General features: G+C 38.7%; 1 protein-coding gene across 7 annotated transcripts in view; it reads right to left on the reverse strand.

The window, feature by feature from the left end:
- Window positions 1-22,428, reverse strand: part of SCLT1 (sodium channel and clathrin linker 1) — a 122,282-nt gene that overhangs the window by 33,956 nt on the left and 65,898 nt on the right. For 5 of the 7 annotated variants that reach the window (XM_080676897.1, XM_080676896.1, XM_080676893.1 and 2 more), the window contains 5 exons: window positions 21,028-21,099; window positions 16,816-16,890; window positions 14,759-14,904; window positions 11,995-12,187; window positions 6,768-6,964 (listed from right to left, as the gene is read on the reverse strand). In XM_080676897.1, the coding sequence (XP_080533023.1) occupies window positions 6,768-6,964; window positions 11,995-12,187; window positions 14,759-14,904; window positions 16,816-16,890; window positions 21,028-21,099 (683 nt within the window). The remainder of the gene's footprint in view (window positions 1-6,767; window positions 6,965-11,994; window positions 12,188-14,758; window positions 14,905-16,815; window positions 16,891-21,027; window positions 21,100-22,428) is intronic. The other 2 variants (XM_080676894.1, XR_013961020.1) reach the window with 2 other exon arrangements.

Here is a 22,428-nt window from a genome sequence, read left to right on the forward strand (position 1 = left end):
TTTGGTTTATTGGGGAGGTTGTTCAGTGTGGCTGGAACACAAGGTAAACAGGCAGACTGCTGATAAATAAGGTGAAGGAAAGACTGTAGGAAACCTATAGGCAACAATAAAACAGAAGCCACTAAGTAGACAGGGCAAGGATCGGATTTGCTTTTTTAGGAAAATAATTCTGACAGCAGTATGAAAGGTGGAGTAGAGTGAAAAAACAAAACAAAACAAAGCAGAGTGAAGGATGCTACTTTAAGAGTCGTAGGTGAGGATGTGCAGGGCCTGACCGAAGGCAAGAGAAGGTATGTTACTGCACGTTTACACATATGCAAGCGTTTCCATGGGATAAATGCTGCACCTGAGATTGCAAAAGGGTCTGCACAGACTCAGTCTTATTAGATAACTCTCCTAAAAAGGATTCACCAGTTCCCACCAATACCATACACCGATTCCTGTTTTCCCATGTGCTCTCGGGCACTGCATGTTAACATTTTACATTTTTGCCAACTTGCTAGGTAAAATTATTGCTTAAATTTGCATTTCTTTAGTGAACAGCATGGCTGAACCAGGTTTGCATTGTTTAATGGAGCTTTGCTTCTGTGAGCTGCCAGTTCACATACTTTGTCCCTCATTCTATTAGGTTGATAATCTTTTTCTTAATTATTGAAATCTTGGTGGATTCTTCATATGAATCCTTTGTTTTATTTTTTGATATTTGTCTTTTATCTTTGTTTGGTATCTTCATATAGAATTTTTATTTTTCGTTAAATCAATATATTTTTTTTTTTCGATTCTGGGTTTTGTGTTTTGATTAGAAAAACTTTTATATTCCAAGATAATAAAAGTAGTCATTTAATACCTTCTTTTTTATTTAGCTCTTTAATCCACCTGAAATTAATTTTATGTATATGATAAGAAATATTCTAAATGTTTTAAAACATCATGTTTTCACCAGTGATTTAAAATGCCATATTATCATGAGCAAAATTTCCAATTTTACATGGTTTGTTTTTCTGTATTCTGCTCAGATGATCTATCCTGTGCATTACCGCCACACAGCTTTATCTATTTGTTATTGGCAGGACAAATGTCTCTCATTTTTAAATTTAATCTATAAAAACAATATATCATTCAAGTAAGATTAGTACAGCTATATTACAGTTACAGATGTTATACATCAACAAGCAACTATTAATACTGTCCCCTCTTGAAAGCTCAAAATTCTCTGCATTACATATATCCTATATAATAAAAGCCTAATATGCTAAGTGTCCAGTCGTCTGTTCAACCAATCAAAGTGTAATATGCTAAGGCTGCTCAACCGCTAGCTATGACGTGCACTGACCACCAGGGGGCAGACAGATGACCAGTTGCTATGATGTGCACTGACCACCAGGGGCAGACAGTTGACCAGTCACTATGATGTGCACTGACCCCTGGGGGCAGACAGTCGACCAGTCACTATGACATGCACTGACCACTGGGGGCAGACAGCTGACCAGTTCCAGTTGCTATGATGTGCACTGACCACCAGGAGGCAGACGTTCTGACTGGTAGGTTAGCTTGCTTCTGGGGTCCGACCAATCGGGACTGAGAAAGATGGGCCGGACATGCCCTGGAGTCCTCCCGCGGTCCCTCCCTGGTTGGCCAACCTCCCGCATCCCTCCCCAGCCCTGATCATACACCAGTGGGGTCCGTTGGCCTGGCCTGCGCTCTCTTGCAATCCAGGCTGAGGGACCCCTCTGAGTGCACGAATTTCGTGCACTGGGCCTCTAGTTTCAAAATAGAAGAGTAACTGAGAGGGAATCATTATAAATGAATAAAATTTTACAAATGAAAGCAAACTTCAAACTGAAAGAAGATACCACAGAGGAACTCACATTTTTAAAAAGCTTCTGATACTTACATGAAAAACTTTATTCTATGGAAAAATGATTTTATTTAATTAATGTGAGTTATGTGTCATTATGGCTATACTTACTTATTGGTAGATCTTAAGAAATCACAGGTACCTGATAATCATATTTATTTGTCAGTTGTCAGGAGGAACAGAAGTTTTCTAAGGCAGCAAAACCAGTCCCCAGAGGACTCTAGCATCTTTAGGGGTGTTGTGGCTATGCTGGTATTTGGTTTTGTCTCTAATGCTCTTGAACTATAGTAAGTAGGTGGACACATGGAAGGCAAGAACATGGCCAATGTATAAGTATTTGTTAAGAAGTAAAGAGACATATTTCAGGGGAAAGTTTTAATGCATATGGCACGGTAATGGTGTGCTGGTAATGGATGCTGGGACGTAACCTGAAAAAGCTCATTGTCAACAGTGATGAATAAATACATTTTATATGAATAGTAGAATGCCTGAATTGGTGGCATATACACAGAAATCCTCATGGGGAAAGTCAAATGCATCAAATGAGCCATTTGATTTTTAAATGTACTGCTCTGTAGTTTATGTTGTAATTTATTATTAATAAAAGACATAATTGGTTGAAGACTTGGATTGTATCACTGAATCAGTCTAAAACAAAACTGTTTCTGAGGAAAACAAGTGAACCCAAAGACACAGAAATACTATCTAGCAGTTTAGCCTGGAGAGTTCCTGGAATAATCACATTGCTAGTACTTGTATGGAAGCTGTCCTAAATATATCCAGTGGAGAGCAACACATTCAAAACATATTTTTTTTCCATTGGAATAAACATAAATTTCTACTTCATAATTAAAAATTATAGCTGCCATGTAATTCTGCTTATGACCAATAGGTGAGGGATAGGGAAAATACTTTGATAGATACTATTTTTATTGTAGCAAGATTTTTGGCTTGATTTCATATATATCCCTCAGTATTATTTATGTCTCCCAAGAGGGCACAATTCACATATATAAATCTTGCCTAAAATCTAGTGCTTTCTAAAATTAGTAATGATTTTTGTACAATTAAAAATGAAATAAGCACATAAACTTCTCATATACATATCCCATGCATTATAATATGGTTTGCTTGAAATACAACAATCTTTTTGCAATTATAAAGGCTATTCCCTAAGCCCTGGTTTTACTGTTTCCTTCCTAAATATTTTACATGTCAGACATGGAGTTAACACCGTATATGTATCATATAAATAAAGCCTTATAGTAACACATGGGATTACAGGTAAGTGTAGTGTTGGGGCTGGGTGGGATTCAAATTCAGGCCTGATAGCCTCCTGAGTCAGTGCTCCTCTCTCTAACTGCTGTGCTGCCTCCTTACATGCTAGACATATATTATATATTTTTCTCAATACTGTGTAATATATAATCCTTTTATGAAAGGAAACAAGTCTTAATGCAAACTCTTGTGAAAGTATTTTCTATTTTGAAAGTAAACATTTTCGTTTTGTCATGTGGAGCATACCAGCATGCTTTCAGGGACCCAGCAGAGACATGCAGGAAGTCTCTCTAGAATAGTGGAGTGTCTTTCTCTTCCAATCCTGGTTCAAACAACCAACACAGGCACAACAGGTAAAGGTTAAGTATGCCTTATGAAAACCACACTTTCCTCTGCAAAATCCTAAATACATGCAATGAAACCCTAATTAGAATATAATGCTTTCTCATATTAAAAATATTATAAAAATTATTACATAACCAAGAAAAATTTAACTTAAGCATAATTATTCATTTTTTAAAAGATTTCTAAAGAAAATGACTAAATGTAAAAATTTCAAAGCATGTAAGATGTGTAACCTATTTATTTTTTATAACCAATTTAGTTTTAAGTAATCTTCCTCAACCTATTCAACCTACCAAAAATGCCATGGAACATGGGGGCTTTTAAAATTTAGTTAGAATAGTGTTCTAATCCCTGGAACAAAGACCGGATTGTCAAACACACAGGAGAGGTGACGCTGGAAAAATCTGGTTCTTTTTCTCTTGTCTTTAATAAGAGCATTCAAAGAAGGATTTTTTCCCTATGCAGTTATTGTGGATTTGTTAAAAACTGGGTTACACTGAACTGGAATGGCAGAAGGAAAAGCAGTTACAATAATTAGTATTCATATGAACTTGAAGAGATAAGATCATGATAAAAACTAAAAATTAGGATACTGAAAAGATCTCAAAGATAGTCAAGGACTAGAGATTCAGGGACAGTAAGGCAATTGAAATATGAATCCTATATAATAAAACCCTAACATGCAAATCGACCAAACGGCAAAACGATCGGCTGCTAAGATGCGCACTGACCACCAGGGGGCAGACGCTCAATGCAGGAGCTGCCCCCTGGTGGTCAGTGTGCTCCCACAGGGGGAGCACTGCTCAGCCAGAAGCCAGGCTCATGGCTGGCGAGCGCAAGGTGGGCGGTAAGGAGCAAAGGGTCCCAGACTGTGAGAGCCCCAGACTGCAAGAGCCCCAGACTGTGAGAGGGATGTCTGACTGCCAGCTTAGGCCCAATCCCTAGGGAGATTGGGCCTAAGCCAGCAGGAGAACATCCACTGAGGGGTCCTGGACTGCGAGAGGGCACAGGCCAGGCTGAGGGACCCCTCCAAGTGCATGAATTTCGTGCACCAGGCCTCTAGTGTAGAATAAAAATATGAGTACAGACTATTTCTAACAATATATAATATTTGCATGAGGCTTAGAGATTATAAAATTGATGCTTGGAAAAATTAAGTGGTTTATATGTAATCACACATTTGTGGAGCAGACCCTGGATTGGAAGCTACAATTTTAGCTTTTTTCAAATTGTATTTATTGGGGTGACACTGGTTCGCAAAACTATGCAGGTTTCAAGTGTACAACTCAACAACACATCATCTCACAGTGCATCATGTGCCCATCATCCCAAGCAGTCTCTTTTCGTCCTCATTCTCCTCCATTGCCCACCTCCACTTCCACCGCACCCCCCTCTTTACCCCTAGCTACCACCACACTGTTGTCTGTGTGTGTGTGTGTATGTGTATTTCTTTGCTTAATCCCTTCACTTTCTTTCATCCAGCCCGTCAACCCCGCTCCCCTCTGACAGCTGTCAGTCTGTCCCATGTATCTATGCCTCTGCTTCTATTTTGTCAGTTTATTTTGTTCATTAGACTCCTTTTTATATACCCTAACTGATTCCTGTGTGAAGGTCTTAAGTCAGCTACTCATACTGTGGAGAAAAATTTTAGGTCTTTAAAATTGTTATTTCAATAGTTTATTGTTTAAGGCTGTTTATAAATATATGATTCTAAAGCTTATGTTTTTCAGTATTTAAAGGCTGTCAAATTAAGAGTTATGTATAAAAGATGGAGACTATTTTGGGAAGACATACACAGTATTCTAAGAGTCTATGTAAACTGAAAATAAAATAAACATAATGCCTTCAGTTATGTGTCAAATGAATAATTTGAAAAGTTTATATTACTTCTACTTAATAAGCTTTGAGAATAATGTAAGTTCTTAGCAATGACATACAGAGTGAGTTTGCTGCAAATTCAAATTCATAGGTTGGCAAAAAAAAATAATTCACTAAAACTAGAGATCAAATTGTTTTAAAAAAAGTGTACAACTAGAACTAGGGTACAAAGTGTTTCTTGACTACTTAGGCTCAGCAGGCTTTTCTGTCTATGTGAGCTGCTGAGCATTGTCCCCGACTCCCTCGGTCTTGTGCCCAACCCCCGGCTTCCCTTGTGGGGCTCTGTGTGGTATGCTGTGTTCACCCCTGGGAACCTGGAGTACAGAAACTGTACATCTCTGTCTGGTTTCTCTCTCTTTTGGTTTTCCTCTGGCCTCACTAATTTTACTCAAGGAAGTAGTGTAAAAACACAAAGGTATAACAGCATATTTCCTGTTAAGAAATAACATTAAAACCAACTGCTAATGTTTCTTAATTCGAAGTAATATGTTGCGTAATAAGTACAACATTAATTCTAACGAACCCAATATTAATTCCCAATTGATTTATTTTGAAGCTACAGTTGATTTCAGCTTCCAGGATGCTGTAACTGACCACAGACACATGTACAGTCCATATAAGGAAAAAGTTACCCAAAGCCTAGCGTTCACCAATATATATTATCATGAAATATATATTTTACCAATATATATTATGCCAAATGAGGTGGGATATTTTTAAGAGTATGTTTGGATCCACTAAAGGTATATTAGGTTATTCAGATTAATCAAGTTATTAAAAACTGCAATACTTCAAAAGTATTAAAGAGATGAAAACACAGCAAAAAGTGCTGAGGCAATTTTTGAACGAAAGCTTATAATGAGAAAAAGCAGCAGAATATTGGAGCATCAATGATTCCTGTGCCGTGGAAAACATTTACAACTCCCCACATTTAGGTCTGGTCTGTTGAACATTTAAGTCTGATCATATCACTTTGCTCAAAGCCTCTATAGCATCCCATCTCACTCAGCATCAAAGCTCATGTTCTTTCTGGGAAGGGCCAGTAAACATTTTCTTAAAGGGCCAGAGAGCAAATATTTTAGGCTATGCAGGCCAAATGGATTCTGTTGCAATTATAGAACCTCACTATGTTAAATCTATATGCAAACTGTATTAAGATTCTAAATGGCCATATCCAACAAAAATCAAATTTTATGGAATATGCATAAAATTTATAAAAATACACTATATCAATTTTGGTTTATAATGCTCAATATTTTTTATAGTGGTTCAATAAACATTTGATGAATAAAACATATAAATATAAGGTCCAGAATTATACACTTTTATAAAAATACTATGGCACAGACCTTAGACTAATGGTTAATTTCTTCTGTAAAATGTAGGAGATAATTAACAGTGGACTTACTTCAGATTACTAATCCTCATTTCGGCACTTTCAGTAAGTCTCTTTGTTTCTTCTTTCCATCTATTGGCTGCCTTCTGCTGAGTTGCTAAGAGATGCCTCAGTTCAACAGTGGAGTTGCGGTTACTATCTTCCATCTCTCTCAGCTGAACTTCAAACCCGTGCTCTTTTACAGAAAATTCATGTTCCATTGCACTGATCTAGGGAATAAAATGCACACAGTGTCTTCTCTTTCTTTCCCATTATTCTAAGGCAGTGGTCGGCAAACTCATTAGTCAACAGAGCCAAATAGCAACAGTACAACGATTGAAATTTCTTTTGAGAGCCAAGTTTTTTAAACTTAAACTTCTTCTAATGCCACTTCTTCAAAATAGACTCGCCCAGGCGGTGGTATTTTGTGGAAGAGCCACACTCAAGGGGCCAAAGAGCCGCATGTGGCTCGCGAGCCACAGTTTGCCGACCACGGTTCTAAGGGATACACTGACCACTGACACCCAAAAGGAATATTCATTGTGTTGTCTGTACACGTAAATTTTTTATGGGAAATCTACACAAAAGTTAAGTTTACAATTTTTTTTTTCACCACTGAGGACTCATCCTGTATGACAGTAAAATTTAGCGAAACCAGAATTACGATGGACCACAATTTTTTGCAGCACTTTCCCCAACACCTTAAAATGCCAGTAGAAAAAAGTATCTTACCTAATAATAGACAAACATGCTCATTGACTGTACCATTGCGACGCCCACAGCCAATCAGGAGTGACTATGCAAATTAACCCAACAAAGATGGCGGTTAATTTGCAAACGCGGCCACCAAGTGGCCGAGGCAGGGTGGAACGCTTGTCACCATGGTGACCATGCAGGCGTTCTGCCCCGCCCCTGGATGCTCTGGGCCTCTGAGCAGCATAGGAAGGTGGAAAGGCAGCTCCGGCCAGAGTGAAAGCGGTGCCGGCAGCCAGGGAAAGGAAGGCCCATTCTGGCTCGAATCTTCGTGCATCAGGCTTCTAGTACTCCATAATCTAAAACTGCTCTCATCATTTACTATTACTTCTGTTGCCATAATCTATGGGAAATGTTCAGGCTCTCAGTCATTAAGAGTTAGGTTTTTACTCAAGCCATTTAAAAAAATGTTTACTGCTTTATTATAAAGGCTACAACTCCAGAGCAGCAGATGGAAGAGATATACAGGGCGAGGTTGGGATGTAGGGGCTGTGAGCTTCCAGGCCCTGTCCAAGTATACACCCTAACCCCCTGACATGTTTACCAACTCAGGAGCTCCTCTAGTCACTTTAGATTAATATACTAAACTTCAGATTGTCTTTCAAAGGGCTTTATGAAGTCACAGAATCCTATATAATAAAAGCCTAGGTGGCATCACGCGACATTGTCACAAGATGGCTGCCGCGACATCATCACAAGATGGCCTCCACAAGATGGCCGCCCTCACATCATCACAAGATGGCCACAAGATGGCAGGCAGGGGAGGGCAGTTGAGGGGGACCAGGCTGGCAGGGGAGGGTAGTTGGGGGCCATCAGGCTGGCAGGGGAGGGCAGTTGGGGGTGACCAGGCCGGCAGGGGAGGGCAGTTGGGGGCAATCGGGCTGGCAGGGGAGGGAAGTTGGGGGGCAATCAGGCTGGCAGGGGGGCAGTTAGGCATCAATCAGGCAGGCAGGAGAGCAGTTAGAAGCCAGCAGTCCTGGATTATGAGAGGGTGCAGGCCGGGCTGAGGGACATCCACGCCCCGGTGCACGAATTTCGTGCACCGGGCCTCTAGTATTATATACGGGAGTTCCTTCACCATTTCAAAAAGACTATAATAATGATTTTGAGAATCTCATATGGAAGTAAGTTCAGTTCATTTCTAGGTAGTGTATGTCATAGTAAACACATCTTATGAACACACAAATAAATACTGTTGGGATACCCTAGTGGTTTTCTCAGCTGAGATCCAGGGAGAGAATGAAGCCTCAGTGCCCTAAAGCATGTAATGAAGTGCCTCCTCCTGGTGCATCTAGAATGAAACTACCTATAACCATCCTTGAGGCAACTGAGAAAATGGGCACTAAAATTTCCTTGGTGTACTCTCAGGACATCTTTATCTTGCTACACTAAAGAAATATTATAAAGAATACCTAACCTTGTGATATTTTCAAGTATTAGGCTTTAAAATGGTCATAGCTGGCATGGCTTCTAGTAATTCATTAAATATGGCTACTTCCAAACTCAGAAAAGAATGAACAAAGAACCCTACTTTACCAATTCAAAAAACACCAAAGGAAACCCAACAACAGCAAAATCCCTGGCTCATGGGCGAAAACTGCAAACTGTCTGTCTTCACTGCCCCTGCTAAATGCAACATGCTTCCTAAGACTCTTAAGTTTGCTTTCTCAAATAGTACACAAGTAGAAATGTAATGCAGGCACTGGAAAACAATATTGATTTCTTTTGTATTGCATTACTATTGGGCAAGCCTCCTGAGGCCCCCTGACTCCTGCTTTTTAATACTTTTTCAATTTTCAGAGTCTGAAAATTTAGATTTGAATATGCTCCTCCTCCTTCCCTGCCTCAATCTCCACCTTCTCTGGAGAAGCCCTGGTTATGATATCTTATGTGGAATTGTCTATTTCTCTTTCTCTCACACACATACTAAAATGATCTATGCATATTTATATACATACACATATATATATAGTTTTAGAATTCTGCCTATCACGTTAACTCCCCATTGCCACCTGGAAAATCTATTTGTGACAAGCCTTGCTTTAGGTCCTTCATGATAACCTGGTCCATGGCTACTTCTACCAGCACAAGCTTGTATTATGCCACCTTCCCCTTCTTCCTTCGTTTCTGCCACAATGTCTCCTCATTCTTGGGTCCTTTGACATGTTCTCTTTCCATGGAATAATCTTTCCCCTTCTGCTCCATCTTGGTTATTTCTCTACAACTTTTAGAATTCAGCCCAATTATTGCTTCTACAGGGTAATTCTCTATCTATCCAGACAAAGTTAGGTCCGTCTCTATAAGTTTTCACAGTGCCCTATGCATTTCCTAAAAAGTCTGTAAGTAGATGTTTAAAGTTTGCCCACCTCCATATACATTTCAAGGTTTTAAGGGTGGTCCCCATGTCTTTTTTGTTTGCTATTGCATCTTTAGGACCTGAAACATAGTAAAGTTGTCAAACACAGCCTTGGATTGAACAAATGATGGTTTTTTGGTGTAAAAATTCAGTCTTTAAACAAACCTCAGACCCCTTACTAGATGCAATTCTGAGTGTTAAACTGGATAGGTTTGCAGTGATATCGAAAGGCCAATGGCTACAACAACTGGGCCTCCTATAACGAAAGTCCCACAAATGATGGACTTCAGAATGTTGGATAGGAAAAGAGGACTTATGGTCTCCCTCCCATCTTCTTTTGTGTCCTTCATTGCAGAGAACATAAGCACTCTCGTTGGGTAAGTAGCCAGAATTATTTGGTATAGAATGTATGTCTGTCCAATTTTAAAAGATACGGTCAAATGGTGGTTATACCAATTTACATTCCCAAAAGTATCATATGAAAGTTCCAGTTGCTTTACAACTTTGTCAACACTTGATACTGTTAGTTTTTAAAATTTATCCATTCTGGTGAGTATGTAGTGGCACATGCACCATAGTTTTAACTACATTTCCCTAATAAGTAATGAAGTTGAACATTTTTTCATATGTGCTCTTTTTATAAAGTACCTATTTAAGTCTTGCCCATTTATGGAAATGGGATGTCTGTTATTTCCTTATTAAGTAACTTTTTTCTTATTAATAATTTCCTTATTAATTGGTAATAGTTTTTATATTTTGAATATGAGCCCCCTTTTTTGATTGTATATATTATACTTTCTTCTACCTTTCATTCTCTCGATGTCTTCTGATGTCATTCATTAATTTTAGTAAAATTCAATTCATCTGTATTTCCATTATGATTACTGTATTTTGTGTTCTGTTTAAGAAATTCTTTCTTACTCAAGGACATGAAGATTTTCTCCTTGAAGCTCCACTGTTTTATATTTTCATTTAGGTATATAACTCAAATCAATTTGCATGGGTGGTGTGATATGAGTCAAGGTTTATTTTTAAAATGTGGACCCAACTGATCTAGCATCATTTATGGTAAAGATAAATCTTTCCCTATTGAATTGCCATGGTGCCTTTATTATAAGTGAGGTGATTATGAAAAATTGGTTTGTTCCTGGACTCTATTTTGTTTCACTGATCAAAATGATTATTCTTATGTTGATTGCACATTTTTAATTACTATAGCTTTATATAAAGTCTTCATATCTTGTAGAACAATTCTTTCCTTATTGTTCAAAGATTCACCACTGACTAAAGTATAAAGTACAAAGTTCTTTGTAGGAGACATAAGGCTCTCTTTTTCAGAATTCAAGCTTTTACCAGTAACCAGTGTTAATACTTAGAAAAAGAGGCATTCAATAAACGTCAATGTTAATTTGGTTGAAATGTGACTTTATGAGTCCTCAAAGTAACAAAAAACAAAGTGAAACACTAGTATTATCACCCCGTATCCCTACTATGAAACTAGAGGATACAGATCATTAATGATATAGAGTTAATGCCACTTTTACAAAAAAATGGGAAAGGCAAGCAACATGTTGGCGGTGATACGTGTGCCCCTTAAAACTCCCTTAAACAGGTTATCATGTCCCTATTGCCAAAGAATGTGAGCATGTTAAAGTCGGAGAAATGAGAGAAAATGACGGGGACTTTTTCTTGGAGGAGAGTTCGTCCCTAACCTTCTTCCGAGTGGAATTTTTAGACTATCTAGGAGTGATTGTCAGAACACTCTGAGGTAGCATCCTCTGCACAGCCAGTTTTAGAGGTCAATTTTCAAGAGGCTATTACAGAGGGAGAAGAGAGGTAGTCTATAAAGTTATCTAATCTATAGTTTTGCTAGCATTGCTTAAATTGCTTTGGCAGGAATCTTAGTGTACTTCACGGTTGGAAAATAATTTTGTGTGTGTGGACAGTGAAAGCAATCATTTTCAAGTATGCTTGCCAAGTTCTACACCACAGAAAGGCCGGTTAACACTCTGCATTATGATTTAGTGATATCTGATGAGAAGGCAAAAAAAAAAAAAAAAGGGCCTTAAAAATGTTTTGCAAGGTCTCTAAATATCCTCTACATTCTGCTTTCACAAGTCCATATTTAACTCTGACTACTATTGAAAATACCTTTAATTTTGCTTTTTTTTGAGCCTCGAGAGCCATCTTTCTTAAATCCTCGGTCTCCTTCTGTAACTGTTCATTTTCTTGCTGAAGTTTTAGCCTTTGTTCACTGACGAAGCCACAGTTCTCTCTCTCAGACTCCAGGACATTTTGAAGTTTCTGAATCATTTCTTGGCAACGTGATATCTCTTCTGAGGAACTGATTAAAAAAAGAAAACAATATAAACTTAAACTTAATGATAGGTAATGGACATCAAGAAATCTGTCTATATTTTATACATAGAGTTCGTTTTCTTTGTTCTGAGCCATTTGTCTTTACAGTACTACTTAACCGCATGGTGTCAGAATTCTATGTTATGCCAGGAAAGCACATTCAATTTAACTATCTTAACTAAGAATAGACTAACATTGAGAATCAGTGTGTAAAGAAGACTTCGAGAGGACAAACTGAAGCTAATGGTATGAAAGGTGAAGTAGGTAACAAAACTTTATTTCATCAAGCAACCCCCATAGAAAGACATTAGCTGGCCATATTAGACAATTATGATAAGACCTATTTCATATTTTCCTGTTATATGTCTTAGAAATGGTTTTTATACCTTTCTGGTTCTATAAACTTATTTAATCATAGTTTAAAGAGGTTATTTTTTTTAAACTTTCTCTACAATGGATTGTTTGGTGACACAACCTCCCAACATGTATAGTGCTAATTTTTTTTTTAATATATTTTATTGATATTTCACAGAGAGGAAGGGAGAGGGATAGAGAGCCAGAAACATCGATGAGAGAGAAACATCGATCAGCTGCCTCCTGCACACCTCCCACTGAGGATGTGCCCGCAACCAAGGTACATGCCCTTGACCGGAATCGAACCCGGGACCTTTCAAGTCCGCAGGCCGACGCTCTATCCACTGAGCCAAACCGGTTTCGGCATATATAGTGCTAATTTTTATCCCTCTCATTTTAAATCTCTATCTTTTCAATTCTAGGTAATCAAATACTGTGAATATTCTCTGGTCAATACAAGGCCTTCATTTCCCATAATATTTGTAGATCTGGTGTGTGTGTTTTTTTCTATATCAACCTTGGCTAATAAAGTTATTAGTGAAATGATGGATGTAGGCAATGATCGACAAAGAGTGCTAGTCAGAAAGATGCTAAGACCAGAATTAACCTCACATTGTGCTCCTCCAAACAAAAGTCCAAGGTATCAACACCTATGAAGAAATCCTACAAAAAAAAATGAAAGCTGGATACACTCAAGCCTCTTGACTTAATTACTGGCTTTTAGGAACCACACAGCACAGAGAAACAAGGTAAATGATTCCACATATATGCATCCTACTTAACTGCCAGAAAGAAATTTTTAAAAATGATAAAATACTATTAAATCTTTTCTTTCTGAAGAAATTAGTCTTCAAAAATAATTTTGAACAAAAAAATCTATTTGGTGCTAAAGTTTGTTTTTTTTAAAATAAAAGATATAATCCTATCTAATAAAAGAGTAGTATGCAAATTGATCATCATTCCAAGACACAAGATGGCCACCCCCATGTGGTCAAAGATGGCTGCCCCCATGTGGACACAAGATGGCTGCCACAAGATGGCCTGCAGGGGAGGGCAGTTGTGGGCAGTCAGGGGTGACCGGGCCAGCAGAGGAGGGCAGTTGGGGGTGACCAGGCCAGCAAGGGAGGGCAGTTGGGTGGGGACCCAGGCCTGCAGGGGAGGGCAATTGGGCGGGGGAACCAGGCCGCAGGGGAGGGCAGTTAGTTGTGGGTAATCAGGCAAGCAGGGAGGGCAGTTAGGGATGACTGTGCTGGCAGAGGAGGGCAGTTGGGGGAGGGGACCAGGCCGCAGGGGAGGGCAGTTGTGGGCGATCAGGCAAGCAGGGAGGGCAATTAGGGGTGACCGGGCTGGCAGAGGAGGGCAGTTGGGGGAGACCAGGTCAGCAGGGGAGGGCAGTTGGGGGCGGGAACCAGGACTGCAGGGAGGGCAGTTGGGGGGGACCAGGCCACAGGGGAGGGCAGCTGTGGGCGATCAGGCAAGCAGGGAGGGCAGTTAGGGGTGACTGGGCCAGCAGAGGAGGGCAGTTGGGGGAGACCAGGTCAGCAGGGGAGGGCAGTTGGGGGGGACCAGGCCTGCAGTGGAGGGCAGTTGGGAGTGGGGCCAGGCCTGCAGGGGAGAGCAGTTGGGGGGGACCCAGGCCTGCAGGGGAGGGCAGTTGCAGGGGGACCAGGCCTGCAGTGGAGGACAGTTGGGGGGGACCCAGGCCTGCAGGGGAGGGAAGTTGTGGGTGATCAGGCCAGCAGGGAGGGCAGTTAGGGGTGACTGGGCCAGCAGAGGAGCGCAGTTTGGGGAGACCAGGCCTACAGGGGAGGGCAGTTGAGGGGGACCAGACTGGCAGGGGAGGGCAGTTAGGGGTGACCAGGCCGACAGGGGAGGGCAGTTAGGGGCAATCGGGCCGGCCGGGGAACAGTTAGGTGTTGATAAGGCTGGCAGGGGAGTGGTTAGGGGGTGATCAGGCTGGCAGGCAGAAGTGATTAGAAGTGGGATCGGGCCTAAACGGGCAGTCGGACATTCCTCAAGGGGTCCCAGATTGCAGAGGGTGCAGGCAGGGATGAGGGACACCCCTCCACCACCACCATGTGCATGAATTTCATGCACCGGGCCTCTAGTTAATTATTAATCCTATAAAAAAAAGTAAAGGATCTGTCAAAAATTGTTTGCATTCTGAAAATGTTATCACAGAAAATTCTAAAGAGTATCTTACTTTATTTCAAATTGTTTTAGTTTATTTTCTGCTGTCTTAAGTCTTAGCTGGAGATCATCTTTTGAACACTCTGCAACCAGGCATCTTTGGTGCATTTCTTCCAGTTTTCTATAATGATTTTCGTTTACTTTGCCTTCACGGTAAACCTGCAGAAGAGGCTCATATGTATATTACCTTACAGAGACAATGTTCTAAGAAATTATAGATTTAGAAATGGAAATCAATGATGAGAAATCAAAACCCATGATCCTGTGTCTATCTGTTTCCACTTTGATGTAGTAAAGCACATCAATAATTAAGATGGGTGTTTCACATTTACAAAATACAATGCTAAAAACTGACAAAATAATGACTGCTTATTTTTTGAAATGATTCATGCTCATTGTAAATTATTCCAATAGTTTTAATATTTTAAAAAGAAATGTAAAATAGCTGAAGTAAAAAAAAGTGCTCTAGATGTCACCCTTAAGAGGTAACTGCTTTGATTCTTTGATGAAGATCCCAGAAGTCAATTATTTAAATTTTCAAACACAAATATATGCTATGGTGCAATGAGCAGAACTATCTGAAAGTGACTACAAAATGCCCCTCTGTGTTAACTAGACAATGATCTAGCTGGAATGGGGGTTCCCCCTTGCCTAGGAGGAATGATTGTACCCAAGCTCAGCTTCCTATGAGACTGGCCTTCTCCCACAACATCCTATATAATAAAAGCCTAATATGCAAATCGACTGAAGAGTGGAATGACCGGCGGAACGACGGGTCACTTATGATGCACACTGACCGCCAGGGGGCAGACACTCAATGCAGGAGCTGCCCCCAGACCCCAGGCCTCAGGCCAGGCAAGGCGGGTGCCAGCAGGGGCCCCCTGATTGCCCCACCGGTCACCCCACAGATCGGGCCTGATTGCCAGCCAGGCCTCGGGAGGGACCCTACCCGTGCACGAATTTCGTGCACCAGGCCTCTAGTAGAGGCTATAACACCCCAAGAACTGTAAGGTCTAGGCAGCTCACATTTTCAGACAAATCCTACACAGCCACCCTTCAAATCCAGACTGCCTGGACTGGTAACCCATGTCTTCTCCCACTGACAAGATGCTTTGTTGCTCCTGCTCTATAAAAAAGATAGAATATCAGCACAATGTCCTGCTACCAAAATGCAGACTCATACTGCAGTGTAGCAGGGGACTTTAGCACACTTGTCTGTGGACAGTGGGAGAACCTGTTGCCTTTAGCCTTGTAAGTTTTACATTTCTCCAATACAGCCTATTCATTAACCTATGCTATGTGATGTTAAAAATTCACCCAAGCCCTGATTGCAATTTAAATGGTACATATATGATGAAAACTGAGAAGGCATAAACCATGAAGGAGAATGGTGACCATGAAGGTCCTACCTTAAACATAACATGTGTGCTTTTTTACCAAGATAAGGGATTAAAAAGATGTTTTGCTTTTTAAATTACTCTTTTATGATTCTATGTTGTTATGATCTCTTTATGTTAATGATACAAATATATCACATGCTTTTTATGCTATATAGCTCTTTGAAGAAAATCAAACTTTGACTCTATTACTATTTTTTTAAACACTGGATAAGTGTGTGCTAAATCAAATGTAGCTCCTTACTCCCAAGGTTCTTGAAGAGAGTGGGATATTTACTGCTAATAAAAGAAAGTTATCTAAGTAAGAAAAAATGTTAACTACAGACTCCTTACAATATTTTTTCCTCAAATATCATTGGGGTAAGTGTTTTTCTTAACTATGAAATAAAAATATGCATTTTTAAAGGTAAAAATCACAACAATGTTATAATTTTCAAGTTGGCATAAAATTTAAAATGAGAAGACAAAATAAAATTTACCATTGGGATGAGGTTTGAGCAAGGAATATAGCTTTTTCATAAAATTTATACTTTTAAGTATTCCAAGCCTAAAAAAAAAACTCACCAGAGGAATACTTATAATATAGGGGTGGCTAGTAGATAGCGTGATGGAAGCAGACAGTAATGTTGAACATTTGCAGTTGGGTTTTAGGCAGTTATTTTTTTCTTTTTACCTTTTCTAGTTCTTCTTCCACTGCTTTTTTCTCCTTAATGACTCGTTCAATTTGACCTTGTTTTTCGGTACACTCCTATAAATTCAAGTCATATTGTAAATAACTATAGTATTTGTAAATCCTTAAGAAAAATAGGAAAACAATAGGAGAAAATGATTTGTTCATAATAGGAATGCCACATTCACCCTATCAGTACAGCAGGGCCTTGATTAAAACAAAAACAAACTCCATCTTCAAAGAGCTACCTACCCCAGGATTTCAGAAATCACCCCAATACAGAATGCTAAGTTCTAAGTAAACATACCAGTCGGGTGAAGAAGTTGAGTGACAGCAAGGAGAAAAAAATAAATAAATGAGACCCATTTCTCATATTTTAGTAAATCTTTTCATAAATTCTTATCAGATTTAAAAAAAAATACAGGACTAGGCAAAGGCACAGCACCCTGAGGATACATGTGGACTAAAAGCACAGGTATAATAATTCTAAAAGTCAAAAAAATTTTTTTTGCAGAACTAATTAACAGCCAATGCAAGGAAAACTAAAACTAAAAACAATCATCATAATGACTAGTTCTTTACAGTTACTTATTTTTATCTATTTTATTATTTTTGAGAATGGGTATGGTTATTTTCTACTAATTATAAATTATGCTTTGGATGATCCTGCTTTGCTGACAGTACACTGCTAATTAATATTCAATTATCTTTATAACTTTATCATAAATTTTATCAATATATTTAAAAAATTTTAAGTGAGCCTCTAAATTTTGACCCATAATTAATTAACTCTGATTATAAGACCTTTAACCCTATGCTACAAATGAGATGAGTAATCTACATTAATCATATTTTATAAAGATATACTAAGTATATCTTTATAAAATAAAACTTTAATGTTCCATATATATTCATATAGTGAGTTGCTAATCTATGAAAAAGATAGTTTTATGGTGTGAAACTTGGATTTCTCCTATGTTCATAAATCATCCTATGTGATTTTTTTTAAAGACACTATTTTTTAGAGATGTTTTAGATTCACAGCAAAATTGAGTAGAAGTTACAGAGATTTCCATTATAATTCCTGCCCCCCATATATGCATAACCTCCCCATCATCAACATCTCACACTGTAGTGGTACTTTTGTTAAAATGATGAATTTGCACTGATACAACATTATCATCCAAAGTCCATAGTTTACACAAGAATTAGCTTTTAGTGTTGTACATGCTGTGGGTTTGGATACATTTATAATGACATGTATCTACCATTATAGCACCATACATAGTAGTTGGTTTTTGTTGTTGTTAATCCTCACCAGAGGATATTTTTTCTATTGATTTTTAGAGAGAGTGGAAGGGAGGGGTAGAGACAGAGAGAAACATCAATGTAAGAGACACATCAATTGGTTGACCCCTGCAAGTGCCCTGCCTAGGGCCAGGGATTGAGCCTACAACTGAGGTACATGCCCTTGAGGTACTTGGGCCGATGCTCTAACTACTGAGCAAAACCAGCTAGGGCCAGAGTAGTTTTACTGGCCTAAAAATCCTGTATGCTATGCCTACACCTATTTACCTTCTCTCCTCAATCTCTGATAACCACTGACCTTTTTACTGTCTCCATAATTTCACCTCCAGAATGTCATATAGTTGGAATCATACAGGATGTATGTAGCCTTTTCAGATGAGGTTCTTTCACTCAGTAATCCTATATAATATAAGGTTAATATGCAAATTGTCCCTATGGGTGGGAGTTCGACTGACTGGAAGTTAGACGTGTGCTGACCACCAGGGGGCGGTGCAGAACATGGCTGGTGTCGGCAACATGGTGCTGGCAGTGGGTGGCAGTGGAGGCACTGCCGGCCCTAATGAGCCCTGATGAGAGCAGGACCGTGGCGGGATGGTGGAACATGTGAGTGGGCAGCGCCAGGCCAAGGTGGGTGAGAAGGGAGGCCCCAGCCGGTGGTGGCAGCAGGTAGTCGGGGAAAGGTAGGCCCTGGCTGGCAGCCTGCAGCCAGCAGCCGCTAGGGACCCTACCAATGCACAAATTTTGTGCACTGGGCCTCTAGTATGCATATAAGTTTCCTCCATGTCTTTCTATGGCTTGATAGCTCATTTCTTTTTAGTGTTAAATAATATTCCATTGTCTAGACATACCACAGTTCATTTATTCATTCACATAGTAAATGATGTCTTGGTGCCTCCAAGGTTTGGAAATTATGAAAAAAATTTCTATAAATAGTCATGTGCAGTTTTTTGTGTAGACATAAGTTTTCAACTTGTTCAGGTACATAAAGAGGAGTGAAATTGTTGGATCATGTGTAGGGGTATCTTCAGTTTTGTAAGAAATCACCAAACTGCCTTCAAAAGTGGCTGTTCCACTTTTCATTCCCACCAGCAAAGAATGAAAGTTCCTGTTGCTCCACATCTTTGCCACTGTTGGTGTTCTGGATTTTGGCCATTCCAATAAGTGTATCTGGCACCTACTTGGTGTAATGAGTGGTATCACATTGTTGTTTTAATTTGCATTTTCCTGGTGGCATATGATATGGAGCAACTTCTCATAAGCTTACTTTATATCTGTTTATCTTCTTCAGTGAGATGCCTATTAAGGTCTTTGGTCCATTTTTCAATCGAATTGTTTTCTTATTGTTGAATTTTAAGAGTTCTTTGTATATTCTGGATGAGACTTTTATCAGATATGTCTTTTGCAAATATTTTTTCCTAATCTGTAGCCTGAGTTTCCTGAGAAAATATAAATGCTTAATTTAAACACTTTTCTCTTTTTCTTTCTTTTTATTACATTTATTGGGGTGAGATATAGAATGGAATACTACTCAGCCAGAAGAAAAGATCAAATACTGCCATTTGCAATAACATGGATGGACCTTGAGAATATCATGCTAGCGAAATTAGTCAGACAGGAAAAGTTAGAAACCATATGATTTCACTCATGTGAGATATAAAACTGAAAGCAACAAATGAACAAACAAACAAACAAAAACTCATAGTAACAGAAACACTCATAGGCAACAGTGAACACTTTCAATTAGTACAGTTTTCCCAATGGAATCAACATGACATCAGATAACATTTAATATTTTTAGAAAAAGCCACTTAGCTATGAATTAGAATTGTTTCACTGTAAAGCCCAAGAAACATGTATTAACCTGAAATTATAATTTTTTTACTCTAAAGTGAGTTGACAGAGCTCTGGTTGTTACACAGCTAACAGTTTTTGTTTTTGTTTTAAATCCCTGCAGGTCTTATCTAGTACATGTTCTTTTGGGAAAATATAAGGACAAATGTTCTTGTCCTTCCAGAGTTTACAACCCATTAAATAATCCTGGACTAAGGTATGCCCTTCTTCCTCAAAGCTGTTAATCCTTTGATAGCTAAATCACTCCATGTAAGAGAATAAGCAAAATAGCAAGGTGATAGGAGAAAAAAAAAACACACAAAAAACCCCAAAGAATTAGACATGACTAATTTGTCACACTGCATCCCATTCATTTCACCTAATGTTTCTATATCCTTAAAACAAATGACACTCAACAGACAAAAAGTAACACTGTTCTTCTATTGGTCTCAGGACCTATGCACAATGACTAAGTTCCCATTATGCACACTAGAGTTTGCAGAATGTGGAGAAGATGTGATCCTTCTCTCTGGGGTGATTAAATACCAATCAGATATCCTCCCAACTTCAGAAATTCTTATACCTTTATTCCCCTGTAAGCAAGGTTGTTAAACTCCATTTCATCTATCTTCAAGTTAAATTTATTTATTTAATCCACCTCTAGCCATACAAGCACTCTTTTCCTCACCCCTCTTTGCCTACTCATCCTTCGGTACTCCTTCCTTCAGGAAGCTTGTCTTTCTTCCTTCTCACTCTCATATATACCTTTTTTTTTTCTCCCTGGTCTCCCACGTGAACCCAGCTGTAGCTGGCTGCTTCACTCGTGCCAGGTGAATTCTTTGTCAAAGACAGGTAATCAGAGTAGATGTGATAAATGCCACCCATCTTTCCTGCTAGATTATAAGTTCCAAGACATCAGATAACATGTTCATCTTGATTTCCTCTCTGTCCCTAGTATCTAGCATAGTTCTTATCTTAATAAGCACCTTTTGAATGAACTAGGTCCAATACTATGTCTCTTGCCCTTTAAAATAAGCAATTTCTAGAAGAAAATATCAATACAGGCTTCTAACATACCATCTGAAGGGCTGACAGTTCTTCTGTTAGTTGAGAAATCTGTACTTGATATTGTTTTCTTGTATTGGAAATCTGTAAATTAAGATATTTATGAATTATTAAGGTCTAAAATAAAAATTAATAATATCCAATATACACATTTAGAATAATAATTTTGATAAAAAATAAAGTTGTAACTTTTAGGGCATAAAAGATAAGTAAGCACATGAAATATTAAAGAATTAATCATGAAGTGGGAGGAAAGAGACTAAGATAAAGGACAGTGGTTATCAAGCATTTTGGTCCAGGATACTTTTATACAATAAAAAACAGAGATCTTTTGTTTATGATTTTTTTCTATTGAAATGTACCACATTAGAGATTAAAACAGAAAATTTCAAAGTATTTACTTATTAATTCCTTCATAAATAACAATAACTAAGGTTTTTACAGGTTAGTACAAATAATATATTTTATAAAAAGTAAGTAACTTCTAAAATTAAAATATTTTGAGAAGAGTGGGATTATTTTACATTTTTTTTTTTTAAATTTTTTTATTATATTTTATTGATATTTTACAGAGAGGAAGGGAGAGGGATAGAGAGCTAGAAACATCGATGAGAGAGAAACATCGATCAGCTGCCTCCTGCACACTCCCCACTGGGGATGTGCCCGCAACCAAGGTACATGCCCTTGACCGGAATCGAACCCGGGACCCTTCAGTCCACAGGCCGACGCTCTATCCACTGAGCCAAACCGGTTTCGGCAAGGGATTATTTTACATTTTTGCAAATTTCCATAATGTCTGCCTCAAAACACCTAACAGGTTGAACAGAGGCCTGAAAGATCTTTAGATAGGGAGAAACTAGATTTTAGGAGGCAGCTGAATACTAGTGTTTGCAGAAAGGTTTGGACTGAATATAGCGATCACAACACTTTAGAAAAAATTACAGAGATTATTAAAGGATTCATGCAAAAGATAACCTCCATTGACCATAAAACTAATGTGAATTTATTTTAGAATTAGAAATCAATTAGAGGATGTCTCATATCATGAGCACTTTGATAAAAACAGTTTCATCATATATATATATGTAAGAAAATAGTTAACACCTAGTGAAGGAATACACAGTATATCTATTTTCTATAGAGCTAACTTGTTTTATTTATTAAATTTATTTATTTATTTTTAAAATATATTTTTACTGATTTTAGAGAGGAAGGGAGAGAGAGAGAGATAGAAACATCAATGATGAGAGAGAATCATTGATTGGCTACCTCCTGCACACCCCCCACTGGGGATTGAGCCCTCAACCGAGGCATGTGCCTTGACTGGGAATCGAACTGTGACCTCCTGGTTCATAGGTCAATGCTCAACCACTGAACAGACTGGCCGGGCAAATTTATTTTTTATTAAATACA

The sequence above is a fragment of the Plecotus auritus genome, assembly GCF_963455305.1.
Source record: "Plecotus auritus genome assembly, chromosome: 6".
In the NCBI taxonomy this organism is placed as follows: Eukaryota; Metazoa; Chordata; class Mammalia; order Chiroptera; family Vespertilionidae; genus Plecotus; species Plecotus auritus.